The 16,622-nt window shown below is 54.0% G+C and overlaps 1 protein-coding gene across 1 annotated transcript; it reads left to right on the top strand.

Moving 5' to 3' along the window:
- The first annotated feature begins 5,345 nt into the window (after positions 1-5,345).
- On the top strand, positions 5,346-16,565 carry PMM1 (phosphomannomutase 1). Its single transcript, XM_007975917.3, has 8 exons — positions 5,346-5,503; positions 9,000-9,117; positions 10,554-10,630; positions 10,785-10,876; positions 11,099-11,198; positions 14,153-14,228; positions 15,098-15,213; positions 15,581-16,565. The coding sequence occupies exons 1-8, from the start codon at positions 5,417-5,419 to the stop codon at positions 15,701-15,703; spliced, it is 789 nt and encodes a 262-aa protein (XP_007974108.1). The 5' UTR covers positions 5,346-5,416; the 3' UTR covers positions 15,704-16,565.
- Positions 16,566-16,622: the final 57 nt, after the last annotated feature.

Genomic DNA, 16,622 nt, shown 5'->3' on the forward strand with positions numbered 1-16,622 from the left:
CAGTTTCTTCATCTGGAGAATGCAAATTATGTGTTGGATCCTTTCTGAGTCCCTCCCAGTGTGACTCCGCTCTCCACCCCTGGCTTTCAAGGTCAGAAGAGAGACTTGCCCAAGTTCTTACAGTCCTGGGCTGAGCTCTGACCTGCAGAGACCACTGACCCCAGCTGCCAGGCTGCAGCTCCTGTTCCCCACCCCCAGGTGGAACAGTGCTGTGGCCTGGGCCGTATCTGTCCCCATTGACTTTGGCTGAGAGAGCCCCAGAGGGCCTGAGCCAACCCAGCAACAGCCTCTACCTCCCAGAAAGCCATCTGAGTATGCGCCCTTCAGCTTGTTTAGATTCTATGGACTTGTTTATTGTGAAGACAATGTAAGCACTGCAGGCATTGTGAAAGTTAAAAAAAAAAAAAAACGGCTAGGCGAGGTGGCTCACGCCTGTAATCCCAGCACTTTGGGAGGCCGAGGCAGGCGGATCATCTGAGATGAAGAGTTCAAGACCAGCCTGGTCAACATGGTGAAACCCCATCTCTACTAAAAATACAAAAATCAGCTGGGTGTGGTGGTATGTAACCCGAGCTACTCGGGAGCAGGAGAATCGCTTGAACCCGGGAGGCAGAGGTTGGATTGAGCGGAGATCGTGAGAGATGCTGCCACTGCACTGCAGTCTGGGCAACAGATCTAAAACAAACAAACAAAATCCACAGTCTCCCCCAACCTCAGCACACAGCACACCTCCCCTGCTGCCCCTAGGCTTCTTAACTACACAGCCTTAGGAGGGTGTTGACCCCATTTGTAAATGAACGACAACCTCAGGGAGTGGGACGGACCTGCCCAAAGTCACTAGTGGGAGGAGAGCTGCAGGAATTGTCAGCCAGCCTGTAAACCCCACTACACAGAGGCTGCCCCTTGGGCCTGGAGCACCCAAATACAACAAGTCACATACCAGGTACAGAAAAAGAGCATTCACAGCTCCGGTACTTGGACATGTTGACACATGGCTTCCTACCAATAGCCAGGAGCCAGGGAAAAGCCTGGGTTTTGGCAAGACGGGACTGAGGAGGAATCTTGACTGTGCTGTGTGACCCTAGGGAAGCCACTGCACCTCTCTGATGTCAGTACCTACCTCTGGAAATTGAGTATAAGGGTACTCTCTTCAGAGATGTGTTGGGAAAAGTAAGTGAAACACCCAAACCAAACATGAAAGTCACTAACCTCCAAACTTCAGCCATACATCTGGCCCAGAAGAGCCCAGGGTCTTACCTTCATAGCAGACTCTTGCCAGGCTCAGGTCTCAGGCCCTCCACTTTCAGTCCTGGCTTCCTCTGGGTCCCTTCAAGTCACCCTTCTGGCCAGTCTTCCCTCGCACCAGTCCTGCTCTTCTCTCCCCAAGGCCTCCCCTGGTCCCCATCTGAGCACCGGTTGCCAGGGATGAGCCTTCCTCTTAAAGGGACACAGTGGTAGCCACAGGTACCCCCCACCTGGTCCTCCTGGGTCTGTACCTCAGGGCAAATAACTCTCCCTCTCTGAGTTTCAGTGGCCTCATCATGTGGAAAGGGTTGTGATGAGAATTTAGGGACAGACTGTAGGAAAGGGATTTGTAAGAAGCAGCCCATTTGTTAAGGGGCCAAGGGTGCTTATCTTTGTTTTTAGAAAGGTGGATCCAGTCCATAGGAGACAAAAACTCCTCCTGCCCAGTGGGCCACATTCCAGACATTCTGGATCCAAGCACCAGGGGTGGGGCCCAGGAATTTGCACTTAACCTGTTTCTAGGAATTCTTCAGTCATGAACAGGAAAGTGAAGATAACCTGGTCAAGTGTCCTATATAGTGGTCAGCCCATAGTAGAGGATTAATAAGCATCAGTTCTTTTTTTTTTTTTTTTTTTTTTGACACAGAGTCTCACTCTGTCGCCCAGGCTGGAGTGTGCAGTGGTGTGATCTTGGCTCACTGCAACCTCTGGGTTCAAGTGATTCTCCTGCCTTAGCCACCTGAGTAGCTGGGATTACAAGCATGCACCACCATGCCTCGCTAATTTTTGTATTTTTAGTAGAGACGGGGTTTCACCATGTTGGTTAGGCTGGTCTCAAACTCCTGACCTCGTGGTCCACCGCCTTGGCCTGCCAAAGTGCTGGGATTACAGACATGAGCCACCACGCCTGGCCAGCATCAGTTCTTACTATCTCACCTTTCATAGTTCTATCAGGTGGGGTTTATATCCTCCTTAGATATAAAGAAACTGAAGCCCAGTGAGGAAAGGTGACCTGTCCAAGTCCTTATACTTAGCCAGGGCCAAACTGCAGTTCTCCTGATTCCAACTCCAGTGATCTCTCCAGGACACCATAGCTACCCGGTCAGAAAAACAAGAATTGTGTATGGGGGCCTGGTGCGGTGGGTCACGCCTGTAATCCCAACACTTTGGGAGGCTGAGTCGTGAGGACCATTTGAGGCCGGGAGTTTGAGAGCAGCCTGGATAAGATAGACCCTATTCTCACACACACACACACGCACGCACACACGCACACAAACAATGCAGATTTTCATGGCTTCATAGCATTTCATCTTCTAGATGGGTCTTAGTTCATTTAAACAATTCCATGTATTTTTCCTTTTTCTATTTTCTTGCTTTTTTTTTTTTTTTTTTTTTTTTTTGAGACGGAGTCTTGCTCTGTCGCCCAGGCTGGAGTGCAGTAGCCGGATCTCGGCTCACTGCAAGCTCTGCCTCCTGGGTTCACGCCATTCTCCTGCCTCAGCCTCCCAAGGAGCTGGGACTACAGGCGCCCGCCACCACGCCTGGCTAATTTTTTGTATTTTTAGTAGAGACGGGATTTCACCATGTTAGCCAGATGGTCTCGATCTCCTGACCTCGTCATCTGCCCATCTCGGCCTCCCAAAGTGCTGGGATTACAGGCGTGAGCCACTGCGCCTGGCCTTCTTTTCCTGTTTTCTAAAAGTTGAATTGCCGGCTCATATGATCCGCACCTTTTTTTTTTTTTTTTTCCCCTTGAGACAGGGTCTCACTCCTGAGACCCTGAAGGCCGGAGTGCAGTGGGAATATCTGGTTCGTTGCAGCCTCAACTTCTTGGGCTTAGGTGATTCTCATACCTCAGCCTCTTGCGTAGCTGGGACCACAGGTGCCCACCACCACGCCCGGCTAATTTTTTGTATTTTTAGTAGAGACAGGGTTTTGCCGTATTGCCCACGCTGATCTTGACCGCCTGGGCTCAAACAATCCACCCACCTTGGCCTCCCAAAGTACTAGAATTACAGGTGTGAGCCACCGCATCCAACTCTACAGTTATTATTTATTTTGTTTGTTTGTTTGTTTGTTTGTTTGAGGTGAAGTCTCGCTCTGTCTCCCAGGCTGGAGTGCAGTGGCATGATCTCGTCTTACTGCAACCACCGCCTTCCACGTTCAAGCGATTCTCCCGCCTCAGCCTCCCAAGTAGCTGGGATTGCAGGCGCCTGCCACCATGCCTGGCTAATTTTTGTATTTTTAGTACAGGTGGGGTTTCCCCATGTTGGCCAGGCTGGTCTCAAACTCCTGACCGCAGGTGATCCGCCCATCCCGGCCTCCCAAAGTGTTGGGATTACAGGCGTGAGCCACTGCACCGGCCTGTTATTTATTTTCATGTGAAAAACAACCCTACAAAGTAGGTGGTGTTCATCCCATTTTATAGGTGAAGACACAAAGCCTCTGAGAGGTGAAGTGACTTGTCCAAGGTCCCATAGTGGTGGAGCCGGGAAGACAACCTGGAACTGACTCCAAAGTCAATGCAATGGTTAAATACTTGTGAATATAATCCGGGAAGGTTGGTTGGGCACGGTAACTCACGCTTGCATTCCCAGCACTTTGGGAGGCTGAGGCGGGCAGATCACCTGAGGTCAGGAGTTGGAGACCAGCCTGGCTAACATGATGAAACCCCATCTCTACTAAAAATACAAAATTAGCCGGGCGTGGTAGTGCATGCCTGTAATCCCAGCTACTCGGGAGGCAGAGGTTGTGGTAAGCCGAAATCGCACCATTGCACTCCAACCTGGGCAACAAGAGCGAAACTCCATCTCAGGAAAAAAAAAAAAAAAAATTAGCCGGGTGTGGTGGCACATCTATAGTTTCAGCCACTCGGGAGGCTGAGGCAGGAGAATCGCTTGAACCCGGGAGGCAGAGGTTGCAGTGAGCCGAGATCGCGCCACTGCACTCCAGCCTGGGTAACAGAGTGAGACCCAGTCTCAAAGATAAATAAATAAATAAATAAATTAAGGCCCTGTCTCAAAAAATAAAATAAAATAAAATAAAAATAAGTAAAAATACAAAAATTAGCTGGGCATGGTGGCACACGCCGGTAGTCCCAGCTACTCGGGAGGCTGAGGCATGAGAATCGCTTGAACCTGGGAGGTGGAAGTTGCAGTGAGCAGAGATCCCACCACTGCACTCCAGCCTGGGCAGAGCGAGACTCTGTCTCAAAAAAAAAAAAAAGAATCTGGGAAGGTCTCCAAGGAGGTAGACCCTGAGAGCTGGGTCTTGGGGAAGGCAATTTGGCAAAGTCCAAAGCCTGAACAAAGGCCTTCAGGAGATTTCTTTTTCTTTTCTTTTCTTTCTTTCTTTCTTTTTTTTGAGGCAGAGTTTCACTGTTGTTGCCCAGGCTGGAGTGCAATGGCGCGATCTTGGCTCACAGCAACCTCAGCTTCCCGCTCAAAGCAACCTCTGGCTTCTTTGGAATCAGGCGATTCTCCTGCCTCAGCCTCCTGAGTAGCTGGGATTACAGGCATGCACCACCACGCTCGGCTAATTTTGTATATTTAGTAGAGACGGGGTTTCTCCATGTTGGTCAGGTTGGTCTTGAACTCCCGACCTCAGGTGATCCGCCCGCCTCGACCTCCCAAACTGCTGAGATTACAGGCGTGAGCCACAGCGCCCGGCTCAGGAGATTTCCTACAGCTCAAAATTTGTAAGGCAAAGAGATGACCACAAGTCTTGTGAGAGTGGAGAGCGACCTCGGCTCTTTTAGTCCCGCCTGGCCCACCAGGCACTGCACAGTACGGTAGAGGCCCCGCCCGACCCAGCCCTTTAATCGGCCTGTTGCAATCACTATCAACCCGCCAATTCTGGCCCCTCCCCTGTCTTCCGGGTTCACTCACTTCCTGCCGGGCCCAGGCTCAGGCCCCGCCTCCGTCTTGTTTGGAGGAATCCAATCGAACCTGGAGGGCTGCGCTCCGCCCTATGCCTCGCCCGCCTCTTCCAAGAGCAATCAGAATCAACTCAGGTCCCGCCCCCGCTTCCGTCCGCCGAGACCACGCCCCTTCGGCGCAATCAGGCCGTCTGCTGGCCCCGCCCCCTAAAGACCCGCCCTGTCGAATCTTCTCCCTGCGCTACTTCTGCGGCTGCATCTTCCAGACTCCGCCCCGGGCGCGGAGCTGCAGCCATGGCAGTCACCGCCCAGGGAGCCCGCAGGAAGGAGCGGGTCCTCTGCCTGTTTGACGTGGACGGGACCCTCACGCCGGCTCGCCAGGTAGGACCCTGAAGTTTGGAAGCTCCCGCCGGGAGTGTCACGCGGACACCCCCAAGGCTGAGTGTGGGATCTGCAGCAGAGTGACCGTGGACACCCCGGGACCGAGTGTAGCATGCGGCAGTACCCGGCCCCCTGACATCCGGGGCCACCCACCGGGAGTGAGGGGACCTGGCCCTCCACGTCACTGCCCCAGCAGCGTCCCTGCCTGTGTTCTGCTTGGGAGTGTTGGGGTAGGATCCAGTACTGGAGGGAAGAGGCTGCGATCAGGGGCCTAGCTCCCTCTGTCCCCAGATGCTTTCACATGCCCCTAGGGCCTGTCTCCCGGAGGCCCCAGCCTCCTGAGCTGGGGATCCCACCCTAGTTCAGCCCTACAACGCACCAGTGGTCAGAGCTGACTTCTGAACCGGGGTTCCAGGCACACAAGCACGCAGCCAAGTGTCAGTCACCATCTGGTGGGAGACAGGGGGTCTCAGAGTCTTCCCACCCCGACCTTTGCAGGCCTGGGCCTGGGTCTGGTTTCTGAAGCCCTATCATCCACTTTACCTTCCACCCCCAGTCGTGGAGCAGAGAGGGCTTCTTTTCAAATTCGTTTATGGGCTCTACCCACCCGTAGGTGAGAGGCTTCAGGCCTAGTCTGTTTGCTGTGAGGACACTGAGGCATAGTGAGGGTAAGAGTGTGGTTTTCTTCTAAAGACTCGCTGTGTTGAGCCTCTTACCTCTGCTCAGTTTTTCTCCCACTGGGTCTCATTGTGAGTGAGTCCCCAAATGCCCCCTCACCAGCTGGATGCATCAGTAAGCAGGTTTCATTCGTGCCCTCCCCGTGGGTAACCCACCCTCCAGTCTGGGGGCCTCAAGGACCAACCGACAGGTCTTGTAGCGTGGGGGAACAGTGGGATGGGCTTTACTGGGCAGTGGCTGATGGGAACCCAGGTCTTAGCCTCCTCTCTTAGGTCCCAGATGAAATTACCCTGGCTTGGGCCCTGGGGCCTCAAGGATCAGCCCGCTCTGCCTTCCTGCAGGGGTGGGTCCGGGAGGAAGATGGCAGGATTGGAGCGAAGGTGGGCCAGTTGCAGTGGCTCATGCCTGTAATCCCAGCACTTTGGGAGGCCGAGGTGGGCGGATCACCTGAGGTCAGGAATTCGAAACCAGCCTGGCTAACATGGTGAAACTCTGTCTCTACTAAAAATACAAAAATGAGGTTGGGTTCAGTGACTCATGCCTGTAATCCCAGCACTTTGGGAGGCCGAGGCGGACAGATCACAATGTCAGAAGTTCAAGACCAGCCTGACCAATATGGTGAAACCCCGTCTCTACTAAAAATACAAAAAATTAGCTAGGCATGGTGGCATGCACCTGTAATCCCAGCTGCTCGGGAGGCTGAGGCAGGAGAATCGCTTGAACCAGAGAGACAGAGGTTGCAGTGAACCGAGAATGTGCCATTGTGCTCCAGCCTGGGCGACAGAGCGAGACTCTGTCTCCAAAAAAAAAAAAAAGCTGGGCGTGGTGGCATGGCCTGCCTGTAGTCCCAGCTACTCAGGAGGCAGAGGCAGGAGAATCGACTGAACCCAGGAGGTAGAGGTTGCAGTGAGCCAAGATTGTGCCATCGCACTCCAGCCTGGGCAACAAGAGTGAAACTCCATCTCAAACAAACAAATAAATAAATAAAAGATCTGGAACAAAGGTGGCAGGGCCTAGGCGCAGTTCTGATGCCTCCCTCTGACTTTTTGTTCCACAAACATAACAACCTGAATAAGAACAGCCTATTAATTTGTCTACGGGCCAGCCTCTGTGCTTAGTGCCTTTTGAAAGTTAATTTTTAATTGTACACATATTCATGATCACACTCTCCTGGTAAAGAATGAAAACCTAACAGAGAAGGGTAAAGTCCCCTCTGACTACACCAGGATCCCAGGCCTGGCCCCCCTCCCCAAGGTAATGTGGTTACTGTGGTGTGGCTTTCCTCCAGGCCTTTATCTGGATCTGTTTGCCCAGAGCAAATATTAAACATTGTTTTGTGGGGCTATTTTTGTTGTTGTTGTTCTTTGGCTCCTCAAGAATCAACTTGATTGTGATGCTATTTCGTCATCGTTGTTAGAGACAGGGTCTCGCTTTGTCAGCCAGTCTGGAGTGCAGTGGCGCCATTACAGCTCACTGCAGCCTCGAACTCCTGGGCTCAAGTGATTGTCCTGCCTCAGCTTCTGGAGTAGCTGGGACTACAGGCGAGTGCCACCATGCCTGGCTAATTTTTTTTTTTTTTGGAGACAAAGTCTTGTTCTTGTCCCCCAGGCTAGAGTGCGATGGCGTGATCTCGGCTCACTGCAACCTCAACCTCCCGGGTTCAAGCGATTCTCCTGCCTCAGCCTCCTGAGTAGCTGGGATTACAAGCGCCTACCACCGCGCCCAGCTAATTTTTTAACTTTTGTAGAGACAGGGTTTTGCCAGGTTGGCCGGGCTGATCTCGAACTCCTGACTTCAGGTGATCCACCCGCCTGGGCTTCCCAAAGTGCTGGGATTACAGGCATGAGCCACCGCGCCCGACCGAAAATTTTTAAAAATTAGCCAGGCATGGGCTGGGCGCAGTGGTTCATGCCTGTAATCCCAGCACTTTGGGAGGCCCAGGTGGGTGGATCACCTGATGTCAGGAGTTCAAGACCAACCTGGCCAACATGGCAAAACCCTGTCTCCACTAAAAATTAAAAAAAAAAAAAAAAATTAGCTGAGCATGGTGGCAGGCGCCTGTAATCCCAGCTACTCAGGAGGCTGAGGCAGGAGAATCGCTTGAACCCGGGAGGCAGAAGTTGCAGTGAGCTGAGATTGCGCCATTGTTTTCCAGCCTGGACAGAGGTTTCAGTGAGCCGAGTTCACACCACTGTACTTCAGCCTGGGTGACAGAGCCAGACTCCACCACACACACACACAAAAAAAAGACCAGGCGCACTGGCTCATGCCTGTAATCCCCGCACTTTGGGAGGCCGAGGGGGGCAGATCACTTGAGGTCAGGAGTTCGAGACCACCCTGGCCAACATGGTGAAACCCCGTCTTTACTAAAAATACAAAAATTAGCTGGGTGTGGTGTTGGGCAACTGTAGTCTTGGCTACTCAGGAGGCTGAGGCAGAAGAATCACTTGAACATGGGAGATGGAGGTTGCAGTGAGCCAGGATCACACCACTGCACTCCAGCCTGGGCGACAGAGCAAAAGTTCGTCTCCAAAAATAAATTTTTTTTTTTTTTTCCATAGAGATGACGTCTCCCTTTGCTGCCTAGGCTCTAAACTCCTGGGTCAAGCAATCTTTCTGCCGTGGCCTCACAAAGTGTTGGGATTACAGACCTGAGCCATGGTGCCCAACCTGTCTAATTTTTGGTGTCTAAGCTTCGTACTGCTTCAGATCCAGTTAGAACGTGGGCTCCCTGGGTTCTGAGCACTAAGTGAGGGCTAAGTGGAGGTCCCAGACATGCTGAAAACCAGAATGCTATGCTTCCCCTCTCCCCCCATAGAAAATTGACCCTGAGGTGGCCGCCTTCCTGCAGAAGCTGCGAAGTAGAGTGCAGATCGGTGTGGTGGGCGGCTCTGACTACTCTAAGATCGCTGAGCAGCTGGGTGACGGGGATGAAGGTAAGAGTGAGACTGGGGGTAGAGGGAGTGGGGAGTTTGAGAGATTCCTGGGCATCTTCAAAGAGCCGGTCCTGCTTCTGTGGGGCAGAAGTAGAGAGAGAGCAGCCAGATAGTTCCCTCACTGATGTGACAAACACTTGAACACCTCCTATTGCCAGGGATTGTGCCAGGCCCTAGAGAAATAGCTGGGACAAAGCAAGCAAAACCTGCCCTTATGCAGTTTACATTCTCATTTCTGCCTGCTGAATCTTGATTTCCTCATCTTTAAAATGGGCTGAACTGGCTGGCATGGTGGCTTACGCCTGTAATCCCAGCACTTTGGGAGGCCGAGGCAGGTGGATTACTTGAGATCAGGAGTTCAAGACCAGCGTGCCCAACATGGTGAAACCCCGTCTCTACTAAAAATACAAAAAATTAGCTGGGTGTGGTGATACATGCCTGTAATCCCAGCTACTCGGGAGGCTGAGGCAGGAGAATCACTTGAACCTGAGTGGTGGAGGTTGCAGTGAGCCAAGATCAGGCCACTGCACTCCAGCCTGGGTGACAGAATGAGGCTCTGCTTCCAAAAAAAAAAAAAAAAGGGCAGAACCAATGATGGCTACCATTTGTCAAAAATGATCATGTGTTAATGTTATTCCATTGCATTTAATCCCCACAATCACACTTTAGAGTAGGCGTGATCATCCCATTTAACAGAGGACGACTCTGAAGTTATCCAGAAAATTGATTGGACCTCAGAGCTCCTGGTCTCAAACCAGTCAAAGTGGGTACCTCCAATTCCTCAAGCCAGAAACTTCCTCGAATTTTTCCTTTTCCCCACCTCTTGTTTAGCAAACCCCAAAATATCTCCCTGTCCCCTCTGTCTCCATCTCCACCATGCCTTCATAGTCTAGGTAACCACGTGCCACCCAGACCCCACAACAGCCTCTGGGCTGTGCTCCCTGCGCCTCCCACCTCCCACCCACTCCAGCTGCTTCTCCTGGCGGCCAGAGCTGAAACCTCCAACTCTCCCATGCAGCCAGCCTTGAGAACCCAGTGCGATGGCAGCTGTAGAGCAGAAGGAAGCTCATCTGCAGAGGGGCAGGGGAGCACAGAGTATAAATGATGCTCTCTGCCAGAGAGTACTGCATGGCTTCCAGAGGAGGAAGCTGGATCTTGGAGGATGAGTGGCAAGGAAGCCAGGGAAGGGCGGTCCTGACAGAAGGACCTGCATGGATGCCTGTGTGCAGAGGCCCACAGGTGTGACTGGCTTCTTTGGAAGAAAACCAAACTGCAGAAGGAGAAAGGCTGGAGAAGCAGGTTGCAGCCTCAGATTGAACAAATGGCCCTTGAATACGAAACCAAGGGTGTGGGCTTCCTGTCTCTTTACTTGCCTGTGGGGTCACAGACCTGGTCTCACAGTCTTTCTTCCTCCTGTCCTCTATGTGACCCCGAAGTCATTGAGAAGTTTGATTATGTGTTTGCTGAGAACGGGACAGTGCAATATAAGCACGGACGACTGCTCTCCAAGCAGGTCAGTGTCCCCCAGGGCTTAGCCAGGGGCTCCCCGCTTTTCCATAGTGGAGCAGTCCAAGGGTGCCTTCTGTCCGGGGCTGGGGGAGAGACACTGTGCCTGTCTCAGGTCAGGCAGCCCAGGCCACGCTCAGAGCCCTGTGTTCCTTGGCCAGACCATCCAGAACCACCTGGGGGAGGAGCTGCTGCAGGACTTGATCAACTTCTGCCTCAGCTACATGGCCCTGCTCAGGCTGCCCAAGAAGCGGTGAGGTCCCACCAGCCTGGTCTCCAGAACCTGGGGCCTGAGGGAGGAGAAGTGTGGGTCCCTCAGAGGGAGCCTGGAGATACCTGGGCCCCTGATTTTTTACGGGGAGTGTGGATTATTTTCCCCTTTGAAGTCCTAGGAGGCTGGGGTCCCAGGTGGGGCTAGATTTTAATTCAGGGCCATTCTGGTTCTCTCTGGCTCCCCGCCCTCCCTCACCACCAGTGGAACCTTCATTGAGTTCCGGAATGGCATGCTGAACATCTCGCCCATCGGCCGGAGCTGCACCCTGGAGGAACGGATCGAGTTCTCCGAACTGGACAAGGTACCACTAGCTATGCAACCTTAGGCCTGTAGGGCCTCAGTCACTCAATTTATCTGAGCCTTTATTTTCTCATCGGTAAAATAGACTGGGGGGATGTGTTCTGATTTAACTGATACCCTTTCAGGCACCTACCGTGTGCCATTGTTGTAGACACACGTGCATCTTTCCAACGCTGCTGGTCCCCCTTCCTAGGTGACCAGCACCAGCAGCCACCCACTGAGCCAGGCCAACACCTGGGAGCATCATTCCCACCTTCCCACCCACATCGGGTCCAACAGCTCCTATTTCATCAGCCTCTCGAGTCAGTGTCAAATCTGTTCATCTGCAGAACTGAGACCCCACTCTAGATTACCGCTTTCCCCCGCCCCAGGTTGCCCCAACTTTCCTCTCTGTCCCTCCCTACCCGCTGCATAACCCTGCCAGCCTGCTCTCCGGCAATGCCACTGAGAACCTTTCTTTCTTTTTTTTGGCGGGGGGAGAGAGATAAGAGTCTCCTTCTGTCACCCAGGCTGGAGTATAGTGGCATGATCTCAGGTCACTGCGACTCCCACCTCCCGTGTTCAAGCGATTCTCCTGCCTCAGCCTCCCAAGTAGCTGGGATTACAGGTGTGCACCACCACACCTAGCTAATTTTTGTACTTTTTTAGTAGAGACAGGGTTTTACCACGTTGGCCAGGCTGGTCTTGAACTCCTGACCTAAGGTGATCCACCTGCCTGGGCCTCCGAAAGTGCTGAGATTACAGGCATGAGCAACCGCGCCTGGCCCATTAGAACCCTTCAAATGCATCAGCCACATTCACCCCCCAGCCCTGCCCCTCACTTACAATCCTTCCTTGCCTCCTCGTTGCCAGCTGGATGATGTTCTAGCCCCCTGCTATGGTGCCCCAAGCCCTGAGGGCTCTGCCTGGCTCCGGCTCGCTGCGTCTCCTCTCTGTGCCCTTCAAGTTCCACTTTCTATTCCTGGAACACACCAAGGTCCTCTCACCTCTGTTTGTGCTGCCCCTGCTGAACGTTGATGTGCATTTTGCTTTTCTCCCCACCGCCTCCCTCCCTCTCGGCGGTGGAGTGATCCACCCATCCAAACCTTTCCACGCTGGCCCGTCCGCATCGTTCCATCATTCTCTGACCTGTTCGGTGGCTCTCCCTGCCCTCTGCTCCAGCTATGGCCTCTTGGCTGATTCTAGAGTGCTGTGCCTCTGCCAGAGCACACTTCTCTCAGGCCCAGCTCGTCCCTCCTCTCCTTCAAATCACCTTTCCTGTCCTTTTCCCAGTGGGGCCTCCCAGAGTATCACATCCACTGCTGCACTTCCTGCTCCTTCCCCTACCTTATTTCTCCCCAAGCAGCCTTGGACAACTTCCACCATCTACTTTCAAAACCCGAATTACTGTCTGTCCCTGTCCCAGAACTGTAAGCTCCATCAGGGCAGGGATTTCTGTGGCTTGTTCTCCTCTGGATCTCCTATGCCCGGCACACGGCATACTTTTTGTCATTATTGTTGTTTTTGAGATAGGGTCTTAACTCTGTTGCCCAGCCTGGAGTGCAGTGCAGTGATCCAGTCCTAGCTCACTGCGGCCTCGATCTCTCAGGCTCAAGCGATCCTCACACCTCAGCCTCCTGGTAGCTGGGACCACAGGTGCATTCCTCCATGCCAGGCTAATTTTTAAAATTTAAAATTTTTTGTAGGGATGGGATCTCACTGTGTCTCCCAGGCCAGTTTTGAACTCCTAGCCTCAAGTGGGCCTTCTGCCTCAGCCTCCCAAAGCACCAGGATTATAGGTGTGAACCACTGCACCTCGCAAAGAAATACCCTTTTTTTTTTTTTTTTGGAGATGGAGTCTCGCTCTGTCACCCAGTGCTGTGGGACAATCTCGGCTCACTGCAACCTCCGCCTCCTGGGTTCAAGCAATTCTTCTGCCTCAGCCTCCCGAGTAGCTGGGTCTACAGGCGTGAGCCACCACACCCAGCTAATTTTTGTACTTTTAGTAGAGATAGGGTTTCGCCATGCTAGCCAGGATGGTCTTGATCTCTTAACCTTGTGATCGGCCCTCCTCACCCTCCCAAAGTGCTGGGATTACAGGCGTGAGCTACCACGCTGGCCTAATTTTTGTATTTTTTAGTAAGGACAGGGTTTTGCCATGTTCAGGCTGGTCTCAAACTCTGGCCTCAAGTGGTCTGCCCACCTTGGCCTCCCAGAGTGCTGGGATTACAGACGTGAGCCACTGCGCCCAGCCACGGGACTTTTTTTGTTGGAGTAATTACAACTGGTCATTGGCAAAGAACCACTCCCCCACACACACGTGCTGAGAGGTGATCCCTTCCTGTCCACCCAGGTTCCCAGTCCCAACTCTACCCATTTGCCTCGTAACCTGGAAAAACAGCTTTATTACTGTGTGCCTCAGTTTGCTTATGTGTAAGGTGAGGGTAATAACAGTTCCCATCCCATGGTCTGTCATGAGGACTGGATGAGGTGGCACATGGACCATGCCTGGCATGGGGTTGGGGAGCCACACACTAACTCCCCACCCCGAGCCCTGGTCCTTCTCAAGTATTTTTGGCTCTTGTTTGCCGCCTTCTGGCACTGGAGGAGCATGAACCTTCCTGATCCATGTGCCCTGCCCCGGCCCAGAGCTGGTGTAAATGCTTGACCCAGCTTGTCTTCCAGAACCCTGAAGTGGGGATGAGTACTTCCCTTCCTTAGATGAGGAGGCCAGAGAGTGAGTAACCAGCTCGAGGTCACAGTGCCAGTCCCTGCCGAGGCTGGCCTTGCACATGGGGCTGTCCAGTGACCAGCCTTTTTCTCCAGAGACGGGAGGTGCAGCCAGCCTCGGCCATGTGGAAACATTTCTTCACAGCTTGGGACACTCTCAGCCCACCTAGAAGGCTCAGCACGCTCACATGGAGCCTGGCACACAGCAGGTTCTCTGAGCTGCCATCTGCTCCCTCCCCTCTGCAGAAAGAGAAGATCCGGGAGAAGTTCGTGGAAGCCCTGAAAACAGAGTTTGCTGGCAAAGGGCTGAGGTTCTCCCGAGGTACGTCCACCCTGCAGAGGGCTCGGGAGGCCTGGTACGGGGCCCCTCCTCGAACCTTCCGCCCCACTGGCTGTGGCCCCCAGTAGCTTTAGGAGCCCCTCCCCAACTCAAGGCAGAGGGGGTGGCTGAGCCTGATGCAGGAAGGGGCTCAGCGTTTACTGGCCCCCAGTTTTCCCCACCTCACACCTCAGTGGTAAATGCCCTATGCCCATCCAGTTTCTCAGGCCAAAAACCAGAGCCCCTACCTTGAATGCTCTCCCCCGCCCCTTCCCAAGTCCAAACTCCTAGAAGTCCCAGGGCCCTGCATCTGGAATCCCACTGGTGCCCACACCTCCACTGCCAGCAGCTTATCCCAGCCTCCAACCGACCTGACGCAGCCGGGCTCCTCTCTGCCACCTCACCCATTCCCCAGTGGCCGGAGAGGCTGGAGCTGGAGTCATGGTGTGCCTCTGCCCAAAGCCCTCCCTAGGCTCTCCTCCCTCTCCACGTGATGCCCAGGGCCTGCCCGTCCTCGCCCTGCCTCTCCCAGCCTCCTCCCTTGCTGGGACACTCATCTTCTTCCCTGCCTCAGGGACTGTACTTTGTTCTCTGTCTCAGGGGCTGTACTTTGTGCCTCAGGTCCCAGCTCATTGCCACCTCGTCAGAGGTCTCCCCTGACCACCCTGGCTGGATGAGCTTCCCCCACCCACTTTGTAGTCTTGTAGTCTTGTTTGTTCTCCAACCTGTGTCATAACTTCCTTGAGGATCCTAAGTCTGTCCCGTGTCCCAATCCCCAAGGGTTGTTGAATGAATGAATGAACAAGCAGCCCTTCTGTTAGCCTTGTCTGCCCCTCCCAGCAGGGAATAACAGTCCCCACCCCTGCCCACAGGAGGCATGATCAGCTTTGACGTCTTCCCTGAGGGCTGGGACAAGCGCTACTGCCTGGATAGCCTGGACCAGGACAGCTTCGACACCATCCACTTCTTTGGGAACGAGACCAGCCCTGTGAGTGTGGCCCACCCCAGGTTTCCCCCAACACAGTGGACAGCAAGAAGCCAGGTCTGGTGGCTTCTCCAACACAAATCATCCAGGTCAAGGCCAGAACACGGGGCAACACAGCAGACCTCTTGGGGAGGCTCCTGGAGAACAGCCATTGCTCACCAGGCCCGTTACACAGATCGGAAGGCTGGGGCCCCGAGAGGGCTGGGCACTTGTTCTACATCACACAGCAAGTCAGGGCGGGTCTGACAGGAGTGAGAAGGTGGGCTTCCTGCCAGTTCTGAAGGGGCAGGAGGAGGGGCAGGTCCTTAGCAGCCAACGTGGAGAGGGACTCTGCCTAAATATGCCTCCTCTGCCCGTCCTCTGTGTGCAGGGTGGGAATGACTTTGAGATCTTTGCTGACCCCCGGACTGTTGGCCACAGCGTGGTGTCTCCTCAGGACACAGTGCAGCGATGCCGGGAGATTTTCTTCCCAGAGACAGCCCATGAGGCGTGACCGGGGCCCACATCTGTGCGTTGTGACTTCTGAAGAGTTTGGCCTAGGCCTAAAGAGAGGTCCTGGTGTTGGATAGATGCCAGGGCCCCTCCTCTGGCCCAGGACGCCTGCTGCAAGGCCCACCCGAATGGGGCCAGAGTCTGTGTGGACAACCGTCCCTAGCCAGTCAGCTCCTAGTGGCACTGGCTCTGTCCTCCCAGAGCCCAGAGTGTTCCCCATGCTCCACCTGGTGGCCGAGGCCACAGCTGCTGCTTGTATTTCGGTACAGAACAGGTTTCTGCGCCAGGAGGAGGCGTGCACAGGTGTCGGTACGAGATCTAGCCTGCCCTGCCTGCCTGTCCTGGACAGTGGGGTATGGTGGCGTAGGTGCCTATTCCCTGGACAGTGGGGTGTGGTGACGTAGGCGCCTGTTCCCTGGACGGTGGGGTATGGTGGCGCAGGTGCCTGTTCCCTGGATGGTGGGGTGTGGTGACGTAGGCGCCTGTTCCCTGGATGGTGGGGTGTGGTGACGTAGGCGCCTGTTCCCTGGACGGTGGGGTGTGGTGACGTAGGCGCCTGTTCCCTGGACGGTGGGGTGTGGTGACGTAGGCGCCTGTTCCCTGGACGGTGGGGTATGGTGGCGCAGGTGCCTATTCCCTGGACGGTGGGGTGTGGTGGCGCAGGCGCCTATTCCCTGGATGGTGGGGTGTGGTGACGTAGGCGCCTGTTCCCTGGATGGTGGGGTGTGGTGACGTAGGCGCCTGTTCCCTGGACAGTGGGGTATGGTGGCGCAGGTGCCTGTTCCCTGGATGGTGGGGTATGGTGGCGCAGGCGCCTATTTTAGAGAACTTTGTCACAGTATTAAATTTCCCAGAACAAAGTAGGTGTCAGTTGTGTCTAAATGGATAATTGGCCCTAGTCACATGCCGTCACAGCCACT

Source organism: Chlorocebus sabaeus, chromosome 19 (genome assembly GCF_047675955.1).
Source record: "Chlorocebus sabaeus isolate Y175 chromosome 19, mChlSab1.0.hap1, whole genome shotgun sequence".
NCBI classification, from domain to species: Eukaryota; Metazoa; Chordata; class Mammalia; order Primates; family Cercopithecidae; genus Chlorocebus; species Chlorocebus sabaeus.